This window comes from Electrophorus electricus, chromosome 24 (genome assembly GCF_013358815.1).
Source record: "Electrophorus electricus isolate fEleEle1 chromosome 24, fEleEle1.pri, whole genome shotgun sequence".
Lineage (NCBI taxonomy): Eukaryota > Metazoa > Chordata > Actinopteri > Gymnotiformes > Gymnotidae > Electrophorus > Electrophorus electricus.
The window spans coordinates 8,268,582-8,287,053 of NC_049558.1; the positions used below are offsets into that span (position 1 = coordinate 8,268,582).

Sequence of the window (18,472 nt, forward strand, 5' to 3'; positions counted from 1 at the left end):
GGCACACGCAAAAAAGATCATGGAAGTAGAAAAACGATTGTAAATTAATCAAGGATACACTTACCCCAATGTACATTTTATTTTATTTCAAAAGAAATCAACAAGTTTCAACTAGCTAAAATATCTATTAGTATAATTCAATAACATTAGAATGGTAGCTTTTAAATTTTAATGGAAATTATGTCCAAACGCTAATCAACAACTGAAAATAAAATGTTTTAATTTCTCACCAGAAATGTATTTAAATACTATAAAAATACAGCATTGCACAAAATAATAGACTGTGATTACTAAACATGTGCAACATGTGAAACAGAAGGGGCATTTGCACACAAACATGATGTATAGTTAAGAGTAAGGTAAAGCACTTAACTTACAAAATGAATCCACACAATGCCAAATTAAAATATAGATTTTATGTTGAATATTAGTTTTATATTGCTAGTTTTCAAATATTTAAATGTACATTTAAATTTAGGGACAACTAATAATGATGTGAAGTAGTGTAATGAACTGTATGAGTCCCTCAGAGCTTGTGAAAATGCGTTGACATTCTTGTTGACATTTAAGTTCTTTAAATGGTTACACACAGAGGAAAGGAGACTGGTTAAATTGCCAAGCAGACAACAAAACAACAACAATAACAACCACAACAACAACAACAACATCTTTAGACATACTCCGACGAATCTTTAAAGACCCGACACAGAGCACAAGAAACACCAAACAATAAAATTATCAAGTGTTAGTGACTCAATTGTGTATTCAAATCCAGGTAGAGGCTGGGGTCTGAGTGGGGATGGACATGACCTGTTTGGGATAGAATTTAAAAATAAAAAAAAAAACAACACGAAAAAATTCTCTAGCATCCCTGTACTTCGAGAATACTTCCAACATTTTCTCTTGCACACATCATAGCTAGAGTTTCTCAAATTACTATGAGTCAGGTTTGTGTGCCAAGTGAAAGTGGAGCAGGGCTATGAACGGGGGAATTTCCACACAAACGCGGCCAATTGTGGATGCTGAGGCAGGAGCGTGAGCCGTGATGGGTTTCTGCTGGACCACTTACAGAAACAGCTTTTATGGACATGATTCTCTTTTCACCGAGACTGGCTTTTACACACATCTAAAATATACGGTATGACTATAGTTACAGAAGAATACACTGCAACTTGAGCTAGTTGATGAGTTGCATAGATTTTGCCTGCTTTGACGGGTGCACAGTGTGTATGTCTTCATAAATCGTGTTGATCATTTTAAAGAGTGAGTTGATCTGAACTGGAAGTACACAATGTGACATGGTGGACTCCAAACTTAAGTGCCATAGATGGGTGTGAAACCCTGCCATAAAAGGTCTCTATGCAAAGACAACACCACGCTAATGCAACTAAAAGGTACGAGAGGAGTAAAAATGTGGTTTTTCTACTGCCAACAGAGACGCTGTTTGATGGAGAACGGTCACAAAAATGGTCTACTTTCTACAATACTATATAATCCTTAGAAACCACTTTCACCTTTGGTAACCCACCAAAATGAAAGAAAAGAAAAAAAGGTAGCATTTTAAAGAGAATATGCATCGTCATAATTTGTTGACTCCATAAACCCTTTTCTTCCCTTTGGGTTCTGCAAGGTGTCAAGGCCGATACACCGTACCTACGGGAGAAGACGGAATGGCTTTACATAAACGGACACACAAACACGTGCGCCGAACAAGTATTCCTTATCACAATTCATTATTATTAAGCGACATGGATTCTTTCGACCTTGACTACTGTAATTGTTGGCTGCTTGAGGCAGCCTGGTCCTATCCAGCGTGAAGAGAGGCGTTCAGTGTTGGTTGCGGTTGCTGTGTGCGTGCGCTAGCCCCTTCGCCACGAGCTACACGCCAACGAGAGACAGAAGTGCGAGTGTGTGTGAGTGAGCGAGAGGGTCCGCTGGTTTCAGGAATACATCTGAAGGAATGAACCACGCAGAAAGGGGGTTCGAGTTGTAAGGTGGGGGGGGGGCGTTCTATGAGTCGCATTCATCTCCTCTTCTATGTTTCAGGTGTGCGTTTATGAAAAACAAGTGGACTGAAGTGTTGCAGTGCAATGAATACCAGTGCTTCTGCAGATAAACCCCTCCCCCATCGATTTCATAAAGGAAACAGAGCCGCCCCCCCCCAAAAAAGCCAAAATGACTCAGCGTCGCGATTCTCTGCTGCCCCATTTCCCACTTGCATCAGAAACGCAACTCACTGAAACGAGCGCTCAGATTCCTGCTCTCTCTGCAGGCTGGGCTACCGACCCACTGTGGTACGTTTCTGCGCTGTGAGGAAGGAGCCGGAGCTTGTCTGGCACGTGGCGGGCGGTGGCCGAGAAGCGGCTAGCGGCACTACATCGGTTGCAGGAGAACATAAGGTGGGACGCTTGGCAGAAGGGTGCTGGGAGGGCGGGGCTGAGGTAGGAGGCGCGGCCACTCCGGTATGCTGGCCCGCCCCCTCCCATCAGTAGATGTCGGGAGAGTCTGTGTATTTCCTATCAAAGTAACCACCGGTGTAGAGCCAGTCCTGCGATCCCGTGAAAGGGTTCACGCCCAACTCAAACCACCTACAGCGGATCGACACAGACAAGAAAAGCTCCAAAATAAACGTAGAAAAACTGAGGATATTCAAACATGTACAGACCTTAAAAGGACAATCTTGAGTTTATAAATGTCAAATCAGCTAATCAGCAGTTAGATCAGAATTCTTCATGTTATTGTACATGCAACCTTTATTTCCCTTCCCCAAGTGAGAGGCCCGCTTCAAATGCAGCAGTTCTCTTTTAAAACGTCTATTTCCCCTTTCCAGATTAATGAATAATCCAGATTATATGTATGGCTGGAGAGATCCACAGATTTACTGGTTTAAGAAAGTTAGCTGTATTTATAAGAACGGAATATGCGTTAAGTGTGAAGTTAGACGCATGATCCAAATCCTGAACTTTGGCAGTCCCACTGTAAACCTGGAAGTGTGCTGGGGTCTTACCTCGTGGACCACTCCTCATTATCCTTGGCCCTCTCTTTACGAGCTGCTCTCTGTTTCTCCTCTAGCCTCTCCTTTTGTTTGCTGGCCTCATCTACACACACACACACACACACACACACACACACACACACACACACACACACACACACACACACACACACACACACACACACACACACACACACACATCATGGGCTGCCTTTTTGTTGGTGGACAGCAGATGGTGCTGAGTATTGATTAGGACTTTGGGAGCAAGGAGCACCGTTACCCATGTCTCCCATCTCCATGGCTCTGATGTCGGGCCGTAGGCGGCAGTCCGTTGGAGCCAGAACTCCCTCCATGCCAGGCTCCAACTCATTCAGTCCGATCGCAAAGTTAGTGAAGTTATACATCTGCCAAGGAAATCAGGGACATAATTTTCTCAAAATCAATAGTATTGGAGTGTGTGTGTGTGTGTGTGTGTGTGTGTGTGTGTGTGTGCGTGTGTGTATATACCTCTGTTGAATTAGGAGGTCTAGATGCAACTCTCCACAGCAGAGTGCTGCCAGGAATCACAGCCACGGTTTCCTGAACCTCCGGCATGTCGTCTGCGTCCTCGTTCTCTGCGACGTCTGTCTCTTCCTACACGCGCACACACACACACACACACACACACACACGCGCACATACACACACATACATACACACACACACACACACACACACACACACACACACACACACACACACACACACACACACACACACACACACACACACACACACACACACACACGACATCAAAAACAGTCATACTACGTTTCCCACAGTAACACCTTCAGAACATATATTAAATGGCTTTTTTTCCTCTGCTAGCAACAGTGTGGTGGTATGTATGATGCTTCAGATTAGGCACTACACCTCTGGCCAAGGCTGGGTGTATACAAAAGTGGTCCTCTGGACTACATTACCCATAATTCATTCTAAAAGAGACAAGGTCGGATTCCTGAAGTCATGGTGTGAGTAGCGTGGTCTGAGATCTCATCACAGAGGATCAGGACTTTCTACCCCATTTAAAGTCCACTCACAACCAAGAAAGCCAGTAGGTGCAGTTTCCCTGCCCGCTGCACTAACAGTTTGGGCCATTTAAAGTGTTAAAATGCTATCTAAACCTATATGTGAAAGGACCTTTGAAAAGAACAGGCGCATGGGGGACAGTCCGGAGGGACGATGGGCGCTTCGTTCTGCTCCACCTGCTCACCGTTTTCTGTTTCCTGGAGTCGGCTGCTCCCTTCCTGTCGTTCTTGCGATGGGACTCGTACACCTGCGGGTCCACACTCCACATGCACTCTGTCCATTTGCCATAGATCACACAGCGCTTCTTCTTACTGCCCCCCCACCCCCGACACACACACAAAATAAAACAGGGAAAGAACATCCAGTGAGATGGTTGAGACATTTACCCTCTTAAGGGGCATCAACATTGTTGCTCAGAGATTCAGTTCATTAAACAGTAGTTTTCCCTCAGTTTTCCCTCAGTTTTCCCTCTGGTCCTATGGCAATGTTTCTATTGTGATTCATGGGATCTCCAGTCTCCAACTGTTCTAGGACAGGTAATCCCACAGTACTACTGACTAAAGCGTTCCCTCCTGTTCAGAGCATTACTCTTTGCTTTTAGCGTCTAGCTGATGTACTGGACATGCACCACAAGACATGCACACAGACAGCGGGGGAGCACTACGACGGACTGGATGAACTGCTGTTTATCTAATGCAGCACTTAACTGAACTGAACAGAACAGTAGCAGGCAGCTGTTTGATGCTGTTAATGTCACTGCAGTGCTGTTAGCATGCTGTTAGCAAATGACTGACAGGGACACACTTCAGGACCAACATGAGGCACTGCACCATGGTAGGGACTCAGGGTCAAGGGTTAGAGCTCAAGGGTGCAGAGAGGAGACTTACCACTTGTCCTGGATGTAGCCCTCCACTCTGTGTAGCTCTTTACCGAACATGCCGCAGGGTTTGAAGTTCAGCACACACTTATCTCCAGTGCTGGGCCAGACACAGCAAACAAGACACGTGCGGCATTAGGCCCACATTACAACTCCTGTACAAATACGCTTATCTGTCCTGTGACAGCCTAACACTCAGGGAGAGTGTCACACGTTACAGTGTGGATTTATCTGGTTGGTGCTAGGACAGAACTCGGTTGGGTACTTTCATCAGCCATCTTTCAAACCCCCCCCCCCCCCCAAAAAAAAGCTCACTGGTGTATTGTAGCTTCAGCAAATAAACGCGATCAATTAATCTTTATTTTAAGTTTACCTGTGGTTGACTATCTCGACCGTGCCATATTGCTCAATCCACAATTTGCCCACAATGACATTGTGTACACAGCAGAGGGGGTTTGTCCATGTGTATGCCTCTTTGTGCCTGGAATTAACACACACACACACACACACACACACACACACACACACACACACACACACACACACACACACACACACACACACACACACACACACACACACACACACACACACACACACACACACACACACACACACACAAGCAGTTACCCAGTTACCCAGCAACCACAGAGCCCTTCAGTATGATAGCACATCACGATATCCTGACTCATCCAGGAAAAGGACCACTCAAAAAACTCAGAAAAACCTTTAAAAAACCCAAAACAAAACAAAACACATCCACGGACACATACCTGCACCCGCATGCGCACACACAGTCCATAGATGAACAGTGAAATATTACGGAAAGTCTGCTACCCACTCACCCCACCGCATACACAGAATGGGACTCACTTGAGGAGCTCTAACGTGATGGTTCCTTTGGGTTCTGCTTCTACACTCTTGCCCCAGAACTTGAGCTTGGGGTATATGGAGCCATGGAACACGAAGTCCTGTGCGAGGCCTTCAGCGTGGAACGCACTGATGGGCGGGTGGTGACTCACCTGCTCCGAGACCAGCCGGAAGCCCTGATCCTCCCTGAGAGAGAGAGAAAGAGAAAGAGAAAGAGAAATAGAGAGAGAGGCAGGCACAGAGACAGAAAGAAGAAGGGGAAGATAAAGGAAGCAAGGAAGGAAGGAAGAGGTATTGCATTAGTTATGTTTCTTTACAGCTCAGAAACCTCAAAATAACGTATCGCTCAATCAAGGCAGGAACCTGTTCTAGCTTATTGTGAAGCAAAAAAGTGTCTGCATTACGACGTCCGAGGACCGTGGCTGGAGCAGGTCAGCAGAAGATCTAATATCACTCCCTGACCAGAGGCCACTTCTAAAGATCCTAAGATTGTATACGTACAAACACCAGCCAAGGAGGGGCCTATACAGTGCTCAGGAAGGAGGCGGAGCTTGTTATGGGTTTGTGTTTACCGTAGGAGCTCGTAGGTCTCTCCTAAGAGAGGGTTGAACGGCTTTCCAGTTCTGTCCCACTGAGAGGCCACAGCAGACACGGCAAAGGCAGCTACCGCCTGAGAGAGAGAGGGAGGGAGAGAGAGCGAGTGTCAACACAGGCTAGAAACGAACACAAACATCCACAGCCTCATATGGCCAGGGCCGTGTGTGCAGGCTGTGCAGAACCTCTCCATCCTCCACAGCTGTGTGTGTGTACCTGCATCCTCTCTATGGATTCGGCCTGTGCACAGGCCTTGTGGACTAGGTACGTGTGCTCCATGTACTCGCTGATCCTCTGCAGGAAGCTCAGCGGCTCGTTGAATACGATAGGCATGGTGATCTTAGACAGCTCCTGTGCCCCCGCCCCACACACACACACACGCGCGCAGGGGTCACAACCACGACGGCTGGCCGGTATGCTGAGCAAGCAAGAATAAGCAAGCCGGCGGTTCTGGCGGCCTCACCAGCCCAATGCATTTCTTCAGGATGCTCCATACGCTGAAGTTGTTGCGGGAGAACATGGGAGCTGGAAGGGCCGACCTGGGCGGGGGGGGGGGGCGACCACACACGACAGGGCAACATTAGCGAGGGGGGGCAAAAGCCGCTCCTGAGACCTTGTCACAGACAACCAGCATTCTACACGCTGATGGTTCAATACAGTCAAGGAATTTCTGTCTAGGTTTTGTTCTTAGAGGTCAGGGTGGAGTGTGGGACAGAGGGAGATAGACACAGAGAGACACAGAGAGAGACACAGAGAGAGACACAGAGAGAGAGAGAGAGAGAGAGAGAGAAACCTTGAGTGCAGGAATCTGACCATACCGGCGTTTCCTGATTCCGTTCTCCTGCGTTATGGTACCATTGTTTTTTTCTGTGCTGTCACCCACCATAGCATCTTTGAAACTGGCCTCCGAGGTGCCTTCACATGACTCGTCTGAATCCAAGCCTGTCACACACACACAACGAATGCAAATCAGCCCCACCACCGTAAAATAATAAGGCTACAGCACAAATGATATAGCTCTGTTTGTTGCCCTCTCTCTCGCACTCACTCACTCACACGCACACAAATACACGTTCACACACACGAACACTCGCAGTCTAAAAGTACGATTCTGGTAGTCTGCGCAGAAACTAATTACAGCTGAAAGTCTTGCAATGCTTTAGAGGGCTCCCGGAGATGACGATGAGACTTTTTACAATATCAGTCAGACTTCTGATCAAACGACCCCCCCTCCACCCGTGCAGCCAAAGGAGTGATGCCCTAATTAGCGTCTTGTAGTACCACACGTATCTCAGCGAAAGAGCTCCAGCCTCAAAACAATCCAGCCAAAATCTATTTAAAACCGCTAAAGCTGGGGCCTCGGTGTGACTTGAAACGGGGGCGACCTTCTCCACGTCATCTCCGCCTTTTGCCTGCGAGCGTCACCCGACTGCCGCGGTGAGCTCGTCAACGTTCGGTGGTTTTGGCCACCGGCGAGCGCGTTTATTTATTATTCATCCATCATCTTTTTTACCGGGTCTCAGCTGGCGGCACGCGGCGATGACGGGAGCCGTCAGCCCGGGCCGCCTGCTGCATTATTAAGGTCGCGGGCAAGAAGGAAGGTAAGACGACACCCCGGGACCTGGCTGTTGTCCTTCCCGACCCATGACAAACGCGCCGGCACGCGGGGCAGCTGGGAAGGGGCTGCAGCAGCGGCAAGGCTGGAGCAGGAGAGCGGAGCGAGCCCCCGAGGGCGCAAAAGTGTACCGCTGAGGTGACGAGGCTCCGCTTTGAGCGGAGGCGGTTTCGATTTGGCAGCGGCGCGCCCTCTGCGCGTGTCGTAGGTTCCGTCTTGCTTTTGGTGGCCAACAGTTGTCATTTTGGGGACTTACGCGAACATCACCATACTTACATCATTAAGCCCTCCATTTCCAGGCCCCTGGTGCTGGGGTTTAGACAGGCTCCGGACACCAGGAGCCCCCATCTGGATGTTGCTCACCTGTGACGGCGTCGTAGAACTCGTCCTCATTGTTCATTGTAGAGTGCGAGTCCATGCGAGTCCCCTAGAACATGGTTCCCTGGACGGAGATGGTCTGCACCGATGCCACTGCAGTTACACCTGCGCACGCACACACAAACAGGAGGCGGGGTTTTAACACGCAGACACACGAGCGCCTCGCTACATGCAAAAGCGCACGGCACGGGCACAAAAAAAAGAAGGAAGGGGCTTTTACACACTGAAGCGTGAATGCTAGTCTGCAGTTTCGACGTGGCCTGCCAGCAAGCGCCGGTGCAGCCGCTTCTGTGCCTTCCGCAGTTTCTGCTCCCAAACGTCTCTCTTACTGGTGACATGGCAACTATCAGCACCCTGCACTCATACAGGTATGCTGGAACACCCTTAATGGAGGAGTGAACTTTGGACCCCATTACTAGCCAGTAGAGAACCTGCCCACAGCCGATAGGCAGATAAGTTAACACCAGCAAAGACCAGAGGCTGCAGCATGCCACACCTCTGAGTACAGCCAGCATCCCGTAATCAAACCAGGCTTCTGCTGAGGGGGGTGCTTCTACTGAGGAAAACAAGTAACACGGAAGGATGGTGGGGAGGGGGGGGATTATATCTCGTTAAGCACAAGCCATTAAATTCAATTAATTTTTATTATTACTAGGCCTATATTTAACTCGAGTTTCTTGATTTTTTTTTTTTTTAGCAAGGAAAGAGTAGATGATCTCTGATTACAAGATGTTTACACGTACACTGTGACTGGGGCTTGTTTCCTGTTATTAGCCAAAAAAAAAAAACAAACTCTCATTTATCCAATGAGTATATTTTTAAGAGAACAACAAAAAAAGAAAAGAATTAAGACATAAAATATAACAGACGAAGTAATACCGCAATCCTATAAATAACGAGTGCACCAATAAAAACTGTCGAAGGCAGAAATGTTTTATCAGTGCATGTCCATCGTTTAAACCTTCTTCACTGGGGCACAGAAACGAAAATTACTTCTCAAGTGGATGACAACATTTGCTTCTAATGAGAAACCCATGAGATAGAGCAAGGTCGACATGAGGCAAATGTAATTCAGCTCATCATATTCAATAAGCCTCCAGAGCTGGGCTGTAAGATTGACTCTGTCGGCTTGGAAAACGCATGGACCCGAGGCCTGCAGGGCTTTGGCTGGGCTAATGTGAGCTCTGAAGTACAATAGGTCTATAGGCCAGGCAAAGGTGTGCCCTAAAGCACAGCAGATAAAGGCACCGAGTCATAGCAAATAAAAGTCTTATTATGCAAAGGAAGATTAGAACTTATAAGCAGGTTGCATAACCACATATTAGCATGGCTGTTTTTATGATGAGTTTTATCTAGCATGTAAACGCCTCGGTTGAGGCCCTCGAAGTAAAAACAAATGGGGCCAAAGATCTAGACAAATTATTACGCTATATTAGAAATGAAAAACACAAAAATAAGCTAAAATAAGATCAAATGCATATGGCGCCTCAGGAAAAGCAAAGGGGCGACAAAATCATTATTCATGTCAACATTGTAAGATGAAAGTGTAGCGAGTACTATTAAAAGCACCTTTATCTGAGTAAGCCCACTGAACATTTAGCAATTAGGCCCATGCAACCCCACTGGCCCACAGATTCTGAGAGGCCTAACCAGTGATGGTGCTGTAAAGGACGTCACCCCGCACACATCGCGATCCAGCTGCCTTCTCTGCCACCCTCCTGCAGGTGCTGCACTTGTGAGCAGAAGCAACACAAGAGAGGAGCACAAATCAAAGAGCACATGGCCGTGACCTCCTCCAACACTCCTCCGCTACGGCTGCAGAACTTCCTCTGACCACTCAAGAGCACTTCGTTAAAGTACCAGTTAGCAAACAGGCAACAACCTACACTGTTTATATTGTGCGCGCGATATGCTTCATAAGCTCCGAACGTACCCGATAGCAACTTAAGAAAAGTTATTTATTTATCTTTTTAAGTGTGTAAAGGGTGGTTAGTCAGGACAGGAGTGGCTGCATTGTCTGCAGGGTCTCGGCGTGGGCAACGGGCAGCAGTGTTTTGAACAGGAGCCTGTCCAGAGGGACAGGTAACTTTGATGAACCGTGCAAAAACAACAATGGATTAGACTGCACGCACGCCAGACCAGGGTCAAACACGGGCCCTAATGAAATATTTGCATTTGATTATTTAGCCATACCGCAAGCTATTTGAACTAACTAAAGAGGCTCGTCCAAATAACTTAATTATTTGAAATGACTTCCTGGATAAATTGATTTCATTTGAAGTTTGTTTTTGTTTTTTTAAAGTGCAATTCTTGTGCTGTGGTTCTTGAACCTGTGGTACTTGAGCGGTGTGAAATACAGCTGTCTGTTCAGACTGTAACATGGCTGGCTGTGGGATTTGGAGTTAGTTCAGATTGCCGGGGCCTATGCCAGTGGACATTCAGTGCGAGACTTTTTGCACTTGTTGCCAATATTGGAACATTCAATCATCCTACTTGTTTTCAATCATAAGATGGTGCATTCTGTTCGTAAGCCAGGAGAACCCAAATCAAATCGAAGAACACTGCCAAAAAATGAAAGGGGTCAGTAAAAGTGTTGATATCCGTACTGTTTTTGAAATGGTTACTGACTGTGGGCAAGGGCTGAACACGGTCACTGTCTCAGCAACATTAGACCATTCCCTGTATTACGGGACTGTTGAAACACCGTGAACTTCTCACTGAAGTGCAAGCGGGCTGACGGATAACGGGAGCAGTTGCTAAGCATTTGTTAAGATGGAATTATGTTAAAATAATTTCAGAACCTGAAATGCTTGGAAATGGTTTTTGCAGTGTGTTGTCACGAGATTAAGAGGATCAGCTGAGGGATAAAGAGTGTAATCGGTTACCAAGAGGCTCGCGTTACAGAGAGGCTTAACACCTGTGCCAGAAATCCTTTATCCTGAATGGCCTCAGTTTTAGACCCTCGCAGCAACCACTGAAATTCACCAGCCTGCCTTATTTTCATCATTTACAAGCAAAGTAATGAATGACGTGCCAAGAACACTGAAGATTCCCAAGATTCTCGTCCTGAACTCTGGAATCCTGAAATCTATTAATCCAACGGTAAAGGTTATGACACCATCCTAGAGTATGCAATATCAAAACCTTAATAACTGCTTCTTTCAAGGATTGTTCTTTCTTTGTTATTGTTCTTTCAAGGATCTGATCCTCAGCTGAGTTTCCATGCCATTTAAAAAAAAATGTTCTCTTCCAAAGTATGCCAGTTACAAAACGCTCAAAGTTGTGAGGTAACTATTGTGCAAAATACGACACACATGCCGTCCCAGAGTCGGCAGAACTTCCATGGTGAAGTCGGCATCTGCTACAGTTTCAGCAGAACATAAAAGGTGATTTAAAAATCACTCTCCACAGAAACCAAAATTGTCTAGGGCTATTAGATTTGTCACATGAAAGTGACAGATCTGTGCCTGAAGCACACATCCTCTTTTGCCACAAACGGATATTCAAGCTCAAGGGTCTAATTAAACCAGGCCACATCATAGCTCAAATTCTGACCCAGAGAGAGCAAACATAACATGCCTCTGTGTGTGTGTGTGTGTGTGTGAGAGCCATTTCTACAAAGCCAGCTATGACGGGTGACAGTTTGGCTCATTCTTTGTTTTATTACCTTGCTTTTGTGAGGGTGTCTACCTTGCTTTTAGGGCCTCTGAAATAAACAGCAAGTTAAGGACAATTAAGGGCTTAAGGATGATTAGGGATCAGGCCTAAATGTCATTCATCTAGTGAACACAAGCCAGGAAACCTAAAAAAGTGTGCCCTTTGCAGGTGAACAATGTGAATGAACTATGAAATAGAGGCAAGTAAATGGGGAATAGGTCACGAGAGTGTGTCCTGGTTAGGAGCAAAGGTCAAGCATGTCCTGTCAACTGCACAACTACTGTAGGCAAATGAAGGGAACTTGAGTAAAAAGCACCACTCTTTCACACAGTCCCTGGCTGACACCTGCTACTGAGTAGCACCTAGCATTTCACACACTGTCATTTCACATACACAAGTATGCCATCACACAAATCAAGCTTGGGAGAGGCACAAACGCCTGACAAAGCACAGAATGAATCAGCAGGTAAAGGATAAATATCTCAAAACACTGACAAACACACAATCAACTTTCACATACATTTTAACAGTGGCATACCGTAGCTCCTAATAGGAATGTGTGTTAATGGTTAAGGTGCAGATTCAAAGCAGCCTGCCTGTCAGGTAGTAGTATACCTCACTTCAGCACTACTTATTGTATTTAGCTGATGCTTTGGATAAAAGCGACTTACAATTATGACTGAGTACAACTTGAGCAAGCGAGGGTGAAGGGTCTTACTCAGGGGCACAACAGTGGCAACTTGACAGTGGTGGGGTTTGAACTAACAACCTTCCGATTACAAGTCGAGCACCTTAACCACAGAGCTACCACTACAGAACTGCAAGTCTTACTATCCGTCAACGAGTGTGTCAAACCAACGATGAACATTGACGAATGCTTGGACACTTCAGTATGTAACAGAAGTAACGCAAACCTGCCAAAGACACAAAATCCGCCACCAAGTAAACCGTGTCCATGCTTTGCTTTTAACGGAATATCAGGCTACTCGCGCACTGTTCATTCTTCAAAACTGCTTGTACAAAGACTTTTTCCACAGACTTTAACAGCCCAACCTGTGGTTACTTCAATATCTAACACTGTTCCTGTCCAAAAGAACACGGCCTTCCTGGCACTGCCATATGGAAACTCCCCATAGCTATACTTGTTAACTTTAGAGAACTTGCTAAAGTGTCCGTTTTTCCTCCTATTTCGTGTGCGTTTTTAGACTGAATGCGAGCGATGAAGTTTCACTCACTTGCACAACCCGCCTAATGTCACCACAGTTCTGCTACCGTTAGCCCGTCGGCTAGTTAGTCCTCACGGCTACCTGAGCGCAGCACAGTCCGCTCAAGTCACCGAGCAAGGACAGATATTAATCATAGTTTCGTAATTCCGGGAATATAATTTTCAAACTTACGAATTACGAGACCCGGGCTACATTCTCGGCTCCATCTGAAACCGTCTTTAGTTGCTCCGGGCGTGAGGGCTGAGCACAGACACTGCAACAGCGACGCCGAGCTGAATGTCTTAGCACGCCAGCTAACCAGCTAAGAAAACGTCAGAATCAGGTCACAGTTCTCTGGAGGCTTATACTCGGAGGGGGGGAGGGCAAAAAACGTTGTATTCAGTTAAATATTCTATACGTCCTAATAAAGCAAGACGCGCATATATTTACCTACCTGTGATGATCCGTGCACTGAAGGCTGAGAGATCTGATACAGAGGCGGAAGCGACTGTCAGGGACGGGTTGATTGACACGGACGTCGGCCAATCGGATTTAAGGGATGGTGTCGCCTGACGTGATTCCAGTCTACGTCAGTAAAGCGGTGTTGTAATGGCCCCACATGTAAATACATAGAGAGAGATGTCCAGAAGGGTAGTAAAGGACAGGGTTTAGAGGGAAACAACGTGTCAGGCAAAGGTCCTTCTTCAGCTGTGCAACCAAAGTGCTTTTCAGTTGAACCTTTCTGTACTTTACTACAATACCTCTCTTACTACAGTACAGTGCAGTTACTCACCTACAATCTTCTACTGAAAAAAAATCACAATACTTTATCTAATAGCAAAAGGTTTGTTGTTGAAGTTATATTATTTAGCTGATGCTTTTATTCAAAGGAACTTACAATTATGATTGAATACAACTTGAGCAATTAAATGTTAAGTCTTACACAGGGGCAACCTAGAGTTAGTGGGGCTTGAACCAGCAACCATCTGATTATTAGGAGGGTACCTTAACCAGTGAGCTGCCACTACCTGGAAATTACCACTGCTGGTTAAGTATAAGCATATATTTTACTTATATTTTAATTTTTTTAAACAACTTTATGTTTTCTCAGGTAATAGACATTATAAATGTGGTGGGTCTACGATGCTGCACAATATTACCCCCATCCAAGGAGGGTAAATATCCACACTCCCTTCCTAGCAGTAGTCCCCTGTGTATCAAAATGCACTGAGGTGCAGCGCAGAGTCCAGCCTTGTTCCTGATTAACTAAGACAACACACAGAGACAGGAGACAGTGAATGACTACCGTATTTCTAGGACCTCCGTCTACCGACAACGTGTGGCACGGCCGGGATTCAGGCCTGGATAACTGCAGTAAGAGACAATTATGTGCACCCAAGTACCCTCAGGAGAATTGCACTCCAGTTTACTGAGCAGTCCCCCTATTAGGGTTTCTGATATTAATGAGTGAGCTTTGTCTTCTGAATAACACCACCAGTATTTCCCCATTCTCTTTAACACAAACAACCGAACAATAGTAACAATAGCCTAGCACATTATTGACCAGGCTGAGTCTGGAGTGAATCTGTTTCCAGGCATGCATAACGTTTCATTTCAGCCACCTGATCCTTATAAAAAACCATCCAAGTGATTGAAAGTAATGAAACTGCAGTGCATTATTAATGGCAGAGAAGTTTGGCTCGCCTTTATGATCAATCTCATCAATGATGGAGTTGGGCGTCACTGATACGGTCCTCTGTTCTCAGGGTGCCTCAGCAGAGTGCCCATCTCCATTTCTCTCATTCAAAAAACCCCATGTGCAGCGTGTTAAGACCTGCACTGACCTCAGCGCTAATGAGACGTTACACATGAATATTTGGAAGAAAAAAAAAAGAAGAGGGTGATGGACAGACAGTGTGTGGGTGAGAAAGACAGAAAGAAAGAGAGAAAAGAAAAGAGAGAATGGGATATTTTTTTGGAAACCTTGTGTATTTTTTACTACCTTTATGTCTCTTCTGTGTTCTTCTAAAGACCCTAATCAGATTTAGAGAACAGGGTGTTCTGTGAGCTCTGATTGGTCTGTCTGTGTTTAAAGCCTCTTTATCAAAGGGGAAAATCAAATCTGTCATGTCATCCTTCAGGCCACTGGTACAACATTATCACTGTTGTTGTTGTTGTTGTTGGGGAATTGCCCCAAAAAGTGATGGAAATCTGGAGAGGCGGGTTTGGAGGAATACAGGGCGAGCAGAACTTTCATCCATCCTTACAGAAGCCAAGTTACACCCACTGGCTCTCCACAGCACTGCTTTGTTCCATGCTCACAAACCAGGCCCAGTGCTGACCTTTCCTTATGGAAACTCAAACACTCCTTCACATAAAGTTTTGTAATGTTGTATTATAACCAAACTCAAGGGAAGGATTCCAAAGAAGACTATCAAATCCAAGCATATATTTTGTAAAACTAAAAACAATAGAAGTCACCACGTAAAAGTATATCAATACTTTGTAGGTTCGTTTCAGCTCCTGTATGGCTTTGAATCAACGTTTCCCCGCGCCTTCCAAAAGTCTTCGACCGTTGACCGTTTTGTTCTTGAAGTCGTGCTTTCTGCAAATAAGCACTAGATGGCGAGAGAGTTATTTATTTACTTACCTCTCGATTTTCTCAGTGCCCGTTTGAGAGCTTGTTTTGCTGTGAGCCATCAGTGCACAGCACCAACCTTGCAAGTATCTTTAGAAAACAATCATTTTATATCCTAATGTTTCTTTATAAATAGTAATAACTGTTCTATTTCATCAAATACACAGTTTTAATTTTTTGTAGACTATTTGTAATTGTTATAAAAATGCAACCTGTTTTGATAGACTTTAAAAAAAATTCTAACATAGATTCGAAGTATCAAATTACATGATTCAAAAATATTGCAATACAAGTATGTTTTAAGTGCAATTAAAGTGATTTTCATGCAGGTTCTGTACCACGCACTCAACATTATGTTGCTTCAGAGATTCCGTCCAGACCATCCACACAAACTGTTTAAGGGAACCAGAGGCCTTGATCACTGCGGTCTGCCATCACTATGGCAAAATCACTATGGCAACTGGCAAGCTGGACCACAGGTGTTCGAACCAGATCACACTCTCTAGGGCAGTTTAGGGCAGCAGGGAGCCTCTCTATACCATTATCCCTATAGCTTAAGCTAAGGCAAATTGGGAAAAGAGGCTTTGCGACTGTTAACCACACAACAATTACCAGTACTTTGCAGAGAGTGTATTGAACATATAACAATAACGATGTGGTCTACAGCAATGATCATATAACAATATACATGTGATGACAGACGTCATCTTATTTATTTATTTGTTTGTATTTTTTTTACCGCACACATACTATTATAATTACTTCCCCAAGACTGTAACCTAAAAAAAAATCAGACTACCGAAGAGCTCGTACTGTGACGAAGGACCAGCTCTTAATGCCAGTGTGAGGCCCTGAGAAGAAATGTTCAATGTCACGGTTCTCTTAAACCGACATGAGAATGTCTGTGGTGTTTTTTTCCGACCATAACAATAGCGTGCTGAATATTAAAATATGTATATTACTTGAACATCAGACTTTTCTGAAGAGGATTTCATCATTACCTGTGCGCGGCTTGAAGGTGGACGAACTAATGGACCGAATTTGCATTAAACCATATGATGTTCAAATCATACACTGCCAAGGTAGCATCACTGCACTGCATTGAACTTCAGCAGAGAGCTAAATTCTCACATTTGTTTACCGCTTTTACACAAAGCAACTTATAAATACAACTCGAACAATTGAAGGCTAAAGATATTGCGTCGGAGACAAACAGTGGCAGATTGGCAGCGGTGGGACTCGAACCACCAACCTTCCGATTACAAATCAAGTGCTTCAACCACTGAGCCGCCACTGCCACATGCGCAGTACGGTTTCCTCCAGGAGGCGAGGGTGGCAGTAGCGCTCCGCTGTCTGGGCGGGGAGAGGAATCTGCACCCGGTGAAGCGAGGTCTGCTCCGTCTGCGGCTAGAGCTGGCGAGCTGCGGCGAGGGGGACGTGGGGACGACGAGCTGAGCAGCAAATACAGAGAAGAAAAACCTCCATACCAAGGAAGGGACGCAGTTAGCACCAAGGCTTTTGGCGTAAATCGCAGTAGTTTGTTTGTGTGTTTGTGCGGTGCGGTGCGGTTTTTTTGTTTTTTATTTCAGAGCTTTAACTTCTACCTCTGGAGGAGTTCGGTTCTTCTTCAATCGTCGCTCGTGAACGGAATGAATGACCAAGACAAAGGTTGACACCAGGCCCCCCTCTCATTTCGTCTCGCCCAAGGAGAAGCGGCCCGGGAGCAGCATGGAAAACGGCAGCCAGAGCGGCGACAGCGTGCATGCACAGGCTCGGCAACCGGACCAGCGCGAGCAGCCGGCGCGGGCGGTAGGGAAGAAGAAAACGCACCGCGCGCCGTCGCCCGCACGACCGAAAGACGCGCCCGGATGGTGCCTCGCGAAGATCCGGGGATGTATCGGGACACCGACGCTGAGCGTGAAACCGGGGGCCATACATTTGGGTGGCCGGGTGTCCAGGCGTAGTCCAGTCGCCGGTAGAGAGTCCAAAGGGGAGAAGGGGAAACCGGCCGGAAAACCCACGATTTCGCCAGGCGGTGGACAGAAGAGCAGCGCAAAGTCCAACAAAACCGGCCGGAGGAAGGCGTCAGATGCCAGCATCGCATCCGATGATCTGAGCAAAGACTCGGGTTGCGCTCCGGGAAAGCTCTCTCCAACCGATAGCAGCTCGGAGCTCTCCGACTGCGCCTCGGAGGGAAATAAACTTTCCACGGACGCCCTGAGCAGCGACACCGAAACCAGCAGTCGTGGCGGAGCGGAGGGGGAGAGGCCGAGCACGGAGCACGGGCTAGCACACCGAAGTGCCCGGGGTGACCAGCAAGCCACAAGCAGCGCGGATCGTCTCTCCTTGGGAATGTACACCGGGGAAGGAAGCGTTTCGCCCGGCGACGAGCGTTCTCTCGCTTCGCTGGAGAGCCGGGTGCCTGCGAGCACCTCCTTGGCGTTCTCCGACCTGACGGAGGAGTTAACCGATGGCATACATGAGGAATATCTCAGGGAAATCGAAGAACTGAGGTCGGAAAACGACTACTTAAAGGTAATTGCCTTGTGGGTTGGAGAACATCAACTAAATACTA

The 18,472-nt window shown here is 46.3% G+C and overlaps 2 protein-coding genes across 7 annotated transcripts in view; one reads left to right on the top strand and one right to left on the bottom strand.

The window, feature by feature from the left end:
• Positions 1-203: 203 nt before the first annotated feature.
• Positions 204-13,772, bottom strand: osbpl2b (oxysterol binding protein-like 2b). Of its 4 annotated transcripts, none has more exons than XM_035522590.1 (15): positions 13,714-13,743; positions 13,452-13,581; positions 8,383-8,502; positions 7,223-7,346; positions 6,868-6,943; positions 6,621-6,755; positions 6,383-6,480; positions 5,814-5,996; positions 5,314-5,421; positions 4,951-5,040; positions 4,248-4,374; positions 3,503-3,628; positions 3,276-3,399; positions 3,008-3,098; positions 204-1,653 (listed from the first exon to the last, which is right to left on the bottom strand). In XM_035522590.1, exons 3-15 carry the CDS (start codon positions 8,435-8,437, stop codon positions 1,479-1,481), a joined length of 1,512 nt encoding a protein of 503 aa, XP_035378483.1. In that variant the 5' UTR covers positions 8,438-8,502; positions 13,452-13,581; positions 13,714-13,743; the 3' UTR covers positions 204-1,478. The 4 variants fall into 4 exon arrangements, 3 of the variants coding, with proteins under 3 accessions (XP_035378483.1, XP_035378482.1, XP_035378484.1); XR_004775601.1 differs by lacking the exon at positions 13,452-13,581 and adding an exon at positions 2,238-2,588 and having other exon boundaries at positions 1,576-1,653; positions 13,714-13,772; XM_035522589.1 differs by lacking the exon at positions 13,452-13,581 and having other exon boundaries at positions 13,714-13,772.
• A 3,448-nt stretch (positions 13,773-17,220) lies between these two features.
• soga1 (suppressor of glucose, autophagy associated 1) overlaps positions 17,221-18,472 on the top strand; it is a 35,274-nt gene continuing 34,022 nt past the window's right edge. For 2 of the 3 annotated variants that reach the window (XM_035522281.1, XM_035522282.1), the window contains exon 1: positions 17,222-18,432. In XM_035522281.1, coding sequence (XP_035378174.1) covers positions 17,551-18,432 — 882 coding nt within the window. In that variant the 5' untranslated portion in view covers positions 17,222-17,550. Of the gene's footprint in view, positions 18,433-18,472 lie in introns of all 3 variants that reach the window. The other variant, XM_035522283.1, reaches the window with a different exon arrangement.

Bases quoted from the DNA above. Each gene is read 5' to 3' on its own strand.
- osbpl2b (XM_035522589.1), bottom strand. From the start codon at position 8,437: ATGGACTCGCACTCTACAATGAACAATGAGGACGAGTTCTACGACGCC. The intron at 7,347-8,382 runs GTGAGCAACATC...TGTGTGTGACAG, and splicing joins GTTCTACGACGCCGTCACAG to GCTTGGATTCAGACGAGTCA. The intron at 3,400-3,502 runs GTATATACACAC...TTTCCTTGGCAG, and splicing joins GACCTCCTAATTCAACAGAG to ATGTATAACTTCACTAACTT.